The sequence below is a fragment of the Crocodylus porosus genome, unplaced genomic scaffold, assembly GCF_001723895.1.
Source record: "Crocodylus porosus isolate Cpor-Errol unplaced genomic scaffold, CroPor_comp1, whole genome shotgun sequence".
Classification (NCBI taxonomy): domain Eukaryota; kingdom Metazoa; phylum Chordata; order Crocodylia; family Crocodylidae; genus Crocodylus; species Crocodylus porosus.
This window is the reverse complement of record NW_017728886.1, coordinates 57771243-57782447: the sequence shown is the minus strand read 5'-3', so window position 1 is coordinate 57782447 and position 11205 is coordinate 57771243. Positions and strand designations below refer to the sequence as shown.

The 11205-nt window shown below is 45.9% G+C and overlaps 1 protein-coding gene across 1 annotated transcript in view; it reads right to left on the bottom strand.

Annotated features, from left to right (window-relative positions):
* The window catches only part of FAM221A (family with sequence similarity 221 member A), a 13803-nt gene extending 3710 nt beyond the window's left edge, over window positions 1-10093 (bottom strand). Inside the window, exons 1-4 of the mRNA XM_019534657.1 lie at window positions 9865-10093; window positions 8283-8456; window positions 5806-5996; window positions 633-839 (exon numbers count right to left, since the gene is read on the bottom strand). Of these exons, the coding sequence (XP_019390202.1) occupies window positions 633-839; window positions 5806-5996; window positions 8283-8332 (448 nt within the window). The 5' untranslated portion in view covers window positions 8333-8456; window positions 9865-10093. The remainder of the gene's footprint in view (window positions 1-632; window positions 840-5805; window positions 5997-8282; window positions 8457-9864) is intronic.
* Between the last annotated feature and the right edge of the window lie 1112 nt (window positions 10094-11205).

Sequence of the window (11205 nt, the reverse complement as noted above, 5' to 3'; positions counted from 1 at the left end):
ACCCCTTTCCCCACAGACTTACCTGCTCGGGGGTGCATGCGCTCAGTCCCCCCAAATAATTTTTTCTCCCTCCACCTCTGCAGCACCTGTCCCTGCCCTATCCCCAGCCCCACTCCCACCCTCACCACAGGTCCCTCAATCTGCCCCCACCCCTTAACAACAAGAAAAATATATAAAGGGGTACATGAGCTGAAATGTTGAGACTGAAGGGGTACACCTGTTAAAAAAGGTTGAAAACCCCTGGAGTAGGTAATGAAAACAATTTCTTCTCTGGAAGTAGTTCACCTTTTGGGGACATGTGCAAATGTTCAGTATCAATCCCCCCACTTCTTACTAGAGAACTATATTAGCAACAGTCATAAAAAATTATCCCTCCTAGTCAGTTCCATGGCTACTAATGCAATGGGATCCCTGACCAAGACAAGGTCCAATGGAACTGCATAATGTGCGCTGCCCCAATACCACCCTTGTCACTTCTGGCTTTAAAATCTATTAAAAAGTAAATGGCTTTGGAGTCTGATTTATGGGAAAAGACCAGTTTGCCTTTAAACTTGTAATATTTTAGACACTTCCTTATTTAAAAAATAAATAGACAAAGAATCTGAATTGAATTTCAGATCTCTTGCACTTACCTATTCCACTATCATCAAGTCTCATGTATCCTTCTGCTAGCGAACTGAAGCCAGTCAGTCCTCCCATTGCAGCATAAGGCACATCCTGCCCCACAGGCTTTCCCAAGGCTGAGCGCTCTTGTTTAGTTTCCACTACTGTTTCATGAGTATATGTTGGCTGACCACAGCCACAGGTAAAGGAACTGTGAAAACCTGAGCATTTGGAACCTAATTTGAACAATAAATAGCATTAAGACTGAGAAGATGATGAAACTGATTTAATCATGATCATCAGATACCTAATAGCATCTCCCTAACTGATAGGGCAAGATTTCTCAATTTCCTTCCATGCATAAATACATGACTCATTTCCCCTTTGTAAGCTTATTGCCCACAAACTTGACTAGAAAATCATCTACCATTGGACAGCTAAGTTTTCTACAGCCTCTTTTCATCATATATGGAAAAGCCTTACACGATGGAAAGGATAAACAAGACAAAGCATGAACATGTGGTTGAATCATGGAAACCACTAGATCTATGTTCTATTCCTGCAGTTGGTCCCAAAAATAATAGATTTGGCCAAGCATGGTGTTCCCAACATTGAACAAATTGACATCAGCAAGCTGGAGGCAGCTTTGGTAACAATCTATGTTGTAATAAAAATCTACTGCTGTAGTATCTATCCCGGCTAAAGATGCTGCAACGGTTATTACTATTTTTCTTTTCAATCAGTCAGCTCTAATTGTTCTCTAGAGTGGGCACAGAATCAAACAGTAACTGTACCACACACTCCAATGTCTTGGCTGGACCATAACCAGCAGATAAAGCATGTATGTAAAAAACAAGAATACAGCTTGGTCCAGCTGACTGCTCACAGATCTGAGACTGTAGCAACCTGAGTTTGTTTCCTAGGTCTGTCATATATTTATTGTGTAAACATGTGAAAGCAACTTACTTTTCCTATGCTTTTAGGGTTTTCCTTCTACAAAACATGGACCTGCTAATCTGCTTTGTGACTCAGGGGAAAACGAGGATCCTCCAAACCAGAAAATTTCAAAATATGACTCCATACAAGTATCACGAAGCTAAAATGTTCGAACCATGAAGATGAGTGTCACAGGGCAGCGTCCTTAGGAGCAGCTGTGATCTCTCCTAGCGCCCCCTACCGTGCCAAGTTGGTGTTAATGCACTCTCATTCTCACCCGCCACATCTTTGATGTTAACAGTATTATAGGAGGCTGCCTTTTATCCTCCTTGACACAGTACCCCTGACATATCCAAGTCTGTGCCCTGTCTAGGCTGACTCCATGCACTAAAGCCTTAAGGGAAACGCGTGGCTCCTACCACCCCTGATACCACACCCCAAACCTCGCAGATGTCCCGGACGTTGCCTAGTCAACTTCTATCTGTGCCCTTGTGGGTACCCCTGGCTCTCCACGTAATTGCCCGTGCCCTCACAGGCCCCCTGGGGTTATCTCACCCTGGCCCAGGCCCTCACGGGCTCTCTGGCCTCTCTCTCAGTGGCCTGCATCCGCACGGACGCTCCCCGGCCTCTCTTTTCCTCACAGCTGCCCGCACTCCCCACAGATGTTCTCTGGCCTCTCTCACAGCCGTCTGACGTGCACCCTCACAAGCACTTCCTAGCTTCTCTTTTCTCTCAGAGGCCCGTGTTCTCCGCGGCTGTGCCCGCACTGGGCCCTGTTCTCGCGATTGGGGCCTTCCCTCGCAATCCTGCCCACACTGGGGCCATCTCACAATCGGGACTCAGGTGGTTGTAGCCGTGCCTGGCCCCCAAATTCCGTTCTTGGGTCTTAAGCGAGCGCCCTCCCTGGGGCTCCTTGTCTGTGCACCCTCCCAGGGCTTCTTGCCTGTGCGCCCTCCCTGGGGCTTCTAGTCTGAGTGCCCCCCCAGGCTGCTCGCCTGTGCACCCCTCCTGGGCTCCGCCCACACTAGGGCCTTTTGCCACTCTTGGGGCTCAGGTGGCCGTAGCCGTACCTGGCCCCTAAATCCCTTCCTCGGGTCTACGACTCCTGTGGGGCTCAGGTGGCCTTGACCTTACCTGGCCCCCAGTGCACTGTGCCCCTTTTCAGGGCTGGGGTCTGTGCACCACTAAATGATGTGCTCTCTCTGGCTGTGGAGCCCCTATGAGGCCTCCTCCAACCCCTATTGGCCTCACCCAGTCCTCTGGTGTAACAACAAAGCAATAACATAAGCCAGTCGGCTACATCTGAAAACTAAGCCTCCTGGCTAAAACGCATTCTGTAAGCCACCTGGCTAATCATCATTCCACTCCCTACCAGGGCTTTCTCCTCCCAGTATCCTCGAGCTGAAGCTGCCCAGGCCATCAAGCTTCTCCAGGCTGCCTACTCTAGCAGAGCTCCTTCTCCCTTGGATGTTAGCAGGGAACTGCCTGCTTGGCCTCAGCCTAGGCTGTTTATATAGGCCAGGCCCTGCCCCCTTCCGGTCAACTGACCGAACTGTTGCCCCGGCAACTGGTACCTGTACCTTTTCCTAGGAGCAGGGCACTTCAGTGCCTTGCGACACACCTCCTCCCTTAAGTTCATAACCCACTAGGAGCAGGGCACAGGAGTGTCCTGCAACAATGAGCATTCATTCTTCACTTCATTTCAGTCCGTTCCAATATTTTATCTATTGAGTTTTTATATACAATATTCTCTAGGCAGGAGCTTTGACTTTATCCACGTGTGCAAAGTACCTATCACTGAGGGACACTACAACATGTTCTTCCAAAGAGATGATTAGCCATGTTAGTCTGAAGTCAGGTAGAAGGTAGGCCAGGGTGGCACCTTAGGCCCATGATTAACATGTTAATCATGACAAACTGTAATATGCTACATGTTAAATCAATTTATCATGCAATAAAAGCAGCAATCAACCACCAGGATGTTCCACATTAAATGTGGAAAATCTATGTGGCTGGTTTGCTTCACACTTAAAGTGAACATGTGACATGTTAATTTTAAAGACACCTATTTAAATTTCCCAGCACATGGACAGCCTGGCAACAGGGAGCCAGAAAACTCTAATAACCAGGCTTCCCCCGTACCAGCATGTTTTTAAAAGGTCCAAGAAACAGGGAGCCCAGAATTGGGAAGCATCTCACACCCTAGCATGCAGGATGCAAGCATGCCTTTTAAACATGCTAGGACACAGGGAGTTCAGGATCGCCAGTTATACATGGAACATCTTTATGGTTTCTTGATCCCAAGCTCCCTGCATGTTTAAAAGACAAATGGGCATCTAGCTGCATGCAGCCCTTTTAAAAGCTCAGGGGAGGAAGGAGATTGGGATCGGGGAGCTCCCTACACACTGCTAGGTTGAAAGGTCATGCATCAGCCCAATATCAAGGGGTCGCTCTTTGGTCCCAGGATCCTGAAGACCCAGAGAAATCCAGACCCAGATCTGAGGAATGTTAACCCAGATTCCAAAAATCATGCATCCTGCCATGTCAGATGCTGAATATCTGGAATGTCAGGACAAAATTCTTCAGATCCCATTGCATGATTAAATTAACACCTGCAAGGGCCTAAGAGACTAAATGGTTCAGAAAGGTTTGAGCTTTTGTAGACAGCAACCTACGTTATCAGATGCAGACTCTGTCCTTTCATAGTGTCTGATGAATCAGGTTGTTGTCTACAAAAGCTTACGTCTCTCTGAACCAGTTAGTCTCTTAGGTGCAACCCTACAGGCAAGCTACCAAATTTTTGGCATCGTCACACAGCAAATCTCAATGCCAATATAACTCCCACTCCCTATCAGTGCAAGAGGGGAATTGTAGGGATAATAAAATAATGATCTGCTGTCTCAGTCTGAGATCAACAGTACACTTGGAGACCCAATTCATTCCATAAAATGAAACCATCTGACAGTTCTTAAAATATATGTCAATATTATATGTGTATAATATGGTACACTATATAATACTGATACTATATTTAATCTATGTTCATGGAATACACAAGGAGATCTTTAATGAAAAGAACTTCCCAAAACAACGTGATGAAGACCTGGACCTAGACCTCCCAAGAACAGTGGTTCTCAAATGTTCATCTAAGACTCTTCAGATTTCCTCGTGCTCTGCAAAATGGACTGCAGCTAAGAGCAGAAGACAGGCTATGAAATAATTTCAGCCCATGAATCCTACAAATATATAGAACACAAATTTTGCATACTCTTTTGAGAAAAAGTATAAGGCCAGGCCATGCTATTTATTCTATATTAGTCTATTAGATATTATTTTGGCTTCTGCTAGAAACAATGGTTTACAATTTGTATCCTGCATAGATTATTGCATATACTTCAGGCAAATAATTTAATCATCTAGAAATCCAACTACAGATCTCTAGCACTACATAACCTGAAGAGGTTTAAAAGAAAAGAATCTGTAAATAATTTCATTTCTTCTGCATCTACTTGTGATATTAATGCAATTCAATAAACTCCAGCTCAGTTTGCACCAAAGTTTATTGCTCCCAGGGATAGCATTTACATGTGTGCCCAAGAACGCAACACAATTGAGCCAGGGCAGCACAACCCTAACTGGTAGGGGGCCCAGGAGGTCAGCTTGCCAGCCCGGAGCTGCTAAAACCCAGCTTAACAGGCTGCAGAGGGACTGCTTGGAGCATGAGGGTGCTACAGTGCAGGGCTAGCCAGCAGACAGTCCCCACTCCATAGCACCCTCATGCTCCAGCCTACACCAGGATTAGCCTTTAATATATTAGAGCAGGGCTATCCAACTTCTGAGTGACTGGGAGCTTCAGGCCCCTACCACACACCATACAGGCTGCACACCACACTAGATGGTGTTTGCTTGCTGAGCTGGGCAACGGGGTTCCCACCTCCCCAACATACACAGGGCCCTAGAGGCAGGGGTAGGAAGTGGAAGCTGGAGAAGGGAGGGAAGCCTAGACACTCTCTGGTAGCAGCAGCAGCAGGAAGCTGATGGGGGGTGAGGGGGAGTAGCACATAAATTGGGGGTGGGGGGTGCTGCAAGTTAACCCCTCAGAGCCTGAGTTCAGCCACAGGCTACCAGATGGACAGTCTTGCGTTACAGTGTTATCAGTAGTATTACTTGGGAACAGACTGTTATTTACTAGTAAATTGAGTGTACCTGTATTAAAAGCTATTCTTAAGCTTAGTGACCATGTGTATGTATAGGAAACTAACTTACATGAGTTGCATGCAAATCCAGGTCCGGCACTGTGCTGATCAGCAAAATGTTTGCATCTACAACGAATAGGCTGAGTGCCATTTAAGGGGACATAGTGATAGGACTTGCATTGACAATGGCTCACTCTACAAGGTACACAAATAGGACGATCTTTTGGAATCACTTCAAAATCTGTTTTGTGTTGTTTATACCTAAAATGGAAAAAAAATAAAATATTATATCTATATATATATATAGATAGATAGATAGATATAGATATAGATATATGTGTGTATGTGTAACATACATATATACGTATATTACTGTAGTATACCACTATAGGTAACACTTGGTCAGTCTTTATCATTAAAAATTTATTTGAGAGATTTAGACTTTAGATCACAAGCTTTATAGGAAAGTATATTTAGGTTTCTTACAAATCAAGGTACTCATTCTCACAAAAAAAATAGTTTTCAATTTAATATGCAATTCCAGGCACTTTTTAAATTACACCCTAACAAAAAATAGTGGCATTTAATTCTGGCAACACATCAAGCACATATTCTGAAAGACTGATCACACCACTACAATTGGCACCATGGCAGCCAGCATTGCCCCATACACTGTGGATTTATAGGAAATCCCCACATGCAAATCTACCCTGTTATACCTGTGAACAAATAGACTTTGCTCCATAATAAAAGTTGAGTGTTTATATAACATACAACTGGTATAAATTACTCCAGAAAGGTAAGGGTTTCCTAGGTTAATATCTTTTATTGCACCAGCTGCATAGCTAGGATAGAGTTAGACAAGCTTTCAAATGCAAAACATTCTTCATCAATCCGGACAATCGATCCAGAGAAAATTACGCCTCAAAAAGTGAGGAATAATTATATACCAATGTACATTTCACCAGTTGTGTGTCTGCTCCCTTAATCAATTTCAGGATCATGGTCTTAGGATAGTTATTTCATTAAGGCAAAGGTGTTAAACGTGTGGCTCACAGGCCAGATCCAGCCTGTGAAACTGTATGAACTGTGGGTGACTGGACTGGCCACAGCCCCACAGACTTCATGCAGCTCACAGACTGAAGGAGACACCATGCACCCTGCACACAGCACAGGGGGTCAGGCGTGTACTGCATGTGGTGCCCCGCAGAACCAGCCCTGTACACTGGCTCTGAAGCCAGTCAAAATGGGGCTGTGCCAAAGCTAGCCGGTTTGGTGGGGTGCTGTGTATAGCACAAAACCCATGCCGGCCCCATGTTACATGCATCACGCCCAACCAGTTTAGTCCCATATGCTTCATATGCAACACTCCAGGGCTGCCCGGGTGCACATGGCATACAGGGCCGGCAAGGGGTGTGTACTGCCTGTGTTGTACAGGTTGGACCCAGTGCTGTTCACAGCACAGAGAGTCCAAGGAACAAGTTACATGAGGCACCCTGGACCAAACCCCTATGCTGTGTGCAGTGCCAGGTCCAGCCTGAGTGCCCTGCACCTACCCCACATGCTGGATGAACAGCAAGTTGCTGAGCCAGTATGTGCTGCATGCGGCATCCGGGGCTGGAATGACCAGGCATACTGCTCAGAGGGTCGGTTCAAGTCCAGCCTGCAGACCAGACCAGCAACCCTCATCTGGCTTGCAGCCAGATGTGTTTGACACCCCTGGATTAAGGTAAACCAGCACCCTCACCATCTAGTGGCCATGTACCATAATAACACCTATTGCAGGCAGTACCTAGGACAGGAGTGGGCAAAATACAGCCCACAAGCCAGATCCAGCCCATGGAAGGACTTTGTCCAGCCCACGGCTGGTCCTTTGGTACCACATGGCCCAGGCACCATCAAGCCTGTGGTACATACCAGGGCTGGGGTGGCTCTGTGGCCAGACTCCACTCCCCAGCAGCAGCACCTCCTTTTGGCTGCCCCTGCAGCTGGTCCTAGCCCCATGGAGATTGGCCAGGACCCAGGCAGAGCCTGCACCTCAGGCACAGCCCCCAGTTCCTCCCTGCCACTGCTGCCATCAGCATCCATGCCAACTCCCTGCCTGCCCGCAGCCCCATTCCACAATCGGAGATTAAGTGAGCTGTTGTGTGGGAGAGGGGGGTGCTGACCTGGCCCACCACAGCTCCCTAAAACTCCCCATGTGGTCCTTTGGCCTAAATAACTGCCCACCCCTGACCTAGGAAGAAAAAGTCACTCGCACACTCCTTATTACAGAATAAATTTACTGGAGTAAATTCAGAGTAAAGTATTCCATAGTAGTTGTGTTATGTGTCCAAACTCATAATGTATGGAAGATTATAGAATACTTTAATTGATCTCAATTTTTTTCCTTAAGTTGCAACATTGTTGTAACAAGTCATTAGATTACTTCATTTTTTTTAATTCCTAGGCTTTCAAGTTATCTGTAATGCACTAAAATGTTATCCTTAAATGATTTACATTCCTCAACTTAAAAAAATGGCAGGAAAAAAACCTCAAACAACTTACCTATGGGTACAAAAGCACAGTGTCTCTGGGCCCACTAGCTTACAGTCCATCCCAGTTGGTGATCGCCAGCTCACATACAATCTATTCCGTAACCGGACTGATAACACTTTTCTTTTATACTCCTCATATTCCTCGGGAGTAAAGAGTTTTCCTCCATCATCCTCACCTACAATTCTGTGAATATTTATACATCATTATTTATGAAAAAACAACTAGATTTTTTAAAAGAAATACAAATGCCGGTAGGTTACATTTCTGAGAACTATGAACAGTGATGCACTAGCAAATAACACAGGGGTTTTCAAACTGTGGGTCACAACCTCCTGGGGGGGTCACGAGCAACTTAAAAGGGGGCTGCAAACTTCCTAGGGGGTATGCACAGTGGTGCGGGGAAGCGATGCATGGCAATGGCGCAGAGTGGTGGATGGCGACAGAGGCTGCCCAACGCAAGCTCTTCGTCACAAAGTTTGAGAACCCCTGAAATAACACTAAAAACTGTATCTCCCACAATACCATGCTAGAGATATACTTGAGCTTTAGGCAAATTCTCAGCCCAGAGCCAGGCTGTTAAATAAATTTGCTATCATCGTGTGAAAAGTGTTTTAAGAGGAGCTAGAAGGAAGGAAAGAAGAAAAGAGGGAAATGCAGGCTATCAAGTTTTATCCTGTACAGAAGAAAACAGAGGATGAGTTTTCAGTTATTCAGGGATCTTTACATCTCTGTCTTAGACTTCGGTGACACCTCTGGTGCATCATTTCATCAATCTACATCTTAAATGAAGAGTAAACCACAACAGTTGAGTTAACCCCTCTGCTGAGTGAGAAAATCCAGACTGCATTACAACACTCAGAACTTACAGAGTTGTTTGGATTTATACTACAAAGCCTGCTGGCTGATCTATGTTGGCTAGGGGCATGAAATGATCACACCCCAGAGTCATTAAAGCTCTGCCAGCAAAAAGCCCTGCTGGGGATATAGCACTGTTGGCAGAGAAAGGTATTACCCTGTTGTTAAGAGAACTTGATTTAACTCTGGGGGTAGGAAAACTCCTGTTGGCATAGTCTGTGTCTGCACCAGAAGTGTAACCCATCAGTACTATGGTGTTATAATAAACCATATTGTAATGATATGAGTACTTATACACCTTTAAAAAGCCCTTTGGATATCTATGTATAAATAACTGTATAAAAATAATCACATGTACATTTGGTATTTTATTGAAAGTGTTACTAAACTAAGATAATATTGTGTAATTTATCATACCATATATCATTATTACAATAGAAAGTCATTATATAATGTGATTTAAATGAGCATTTTAATGGGATGGAGTCTAGGTGAAAACATACATACAGAGACTCCATACTGCATATATTTTTAAATAGATCAAAATGTGTGTCAGCTTGTATTTCTGGAATACATAAGTATTCTTAGGCAGGCGAGCAACATACAAACAGGCCTGGGCATGGAAGAGAACATATTTTTCATCTCTGATATTTCTCATGCGATGAAATAACTACAAAATGAGCTTATACATGTCAGCAGAAAAAGGTGTTCTTTCTCATGTTAGAACATTCATTACTTGGTGTTTGTTTTTCCCCACACTTCAGAGCTGTGCTAGTTGCCACATGGGGCTGTCAAGGAATGTTTTCTCCTCCTGCTGCTACAGGTGTCAGTGTGGGTTTTTTTGGAGGTTTTTTGGGTGGGGGGTCTTCCTTCCTCCAAAGCATTAGGTGTTGGGTGCAACCAAGGCAGATTTTGACAGGGGTGTCTTGATGTTCACACCGGAACTGAAAGCCAGAGGTCCCTGGTTAGAGAGTTGCCGCCTTTGGAATCAGGAAAGAATGTTACTCCATGGTCAGGCTGGCATGAACTGTGGGGTTTTTGCCTTCCTCTGTATTGCGGGGTGTGATCTTGAATCCTTCGACCTCTTGGATGTATTTTAACAACTTTGCAGCAGTAGGTCATTGACAGTGTTTCTGGGCAAACTGCCTTGTGGTTTGGCAGGGTTACTGTACATAAATTTTAAGAGGGGTTTTGGTTTGATTTTTTGGAAAATTCTTTGTATTCCAGGTCAAATCAGCCAAAGCAGTTCTGAATCCTCTTGATTGAGCAACACTCAGTCATTCAAACACGATTTGTGATACTACAACTAGGAAATATCCTCCACCCCCGACTTTCCAACCTGCGGCTTCAAATACTCCCAAATCCATTGGCCGGCATCCTACATGCAGACCCAAGCCCTGAGGACATGCATAAATTTTAAAGGGGGAGGGTGTTGTGTGTGGGTTTTTTAAATCTACTTTGTGTTCCAGGTCAAATCAGCCACATCAGTTCCAAATCATATCAACTGAGCAGAACTGAATCATTCTAAAAACCATACGGACTGGGCAGGCAGAGCTCAAGCGTAGCTGCAACCTGCTGCAAACTGCAGTATCCTCCCCCCCAGGCTCTCACCCTCACTCCACATACTCCCAAATCCATTGGTGAGCGTCCTACTGCAGGCCCCAGCCGGGAGGTTTTGAGATCTGGAGGTCCCCAGATACTGCTCCATCTTAGCCCACCATGTTACGAGCAGGTTAGCCAGGCACTTGGATAAGACCATTTGGATCGGGATGCTCCTGCCTCGAGCAGGAGGGGTGGGCTGCATCAACCCTTTAGGCAGACGTGACACAAATGATCCCGCAGCCTCCGCGAGCACCTCAGCCTTTCTCCGGCCCAAGCTGTTGCTCTTTTCTGCCCCCTGCCCCGACAGAGGTGCCCGGGGGCCCAGGGCCGGGCTACCCCCGCGCCCTCGGAGCTACTGCAAGAACAGGGACACCCGGGAACCGCGCGGGCAGCGCCGGGCCGAGCGCGGCGGGGTAAGTCGCAGGGCCTGGCAGCAAGGGCGAGGCGGCGACAGCAAATCCCCCCGCCCCCCTGC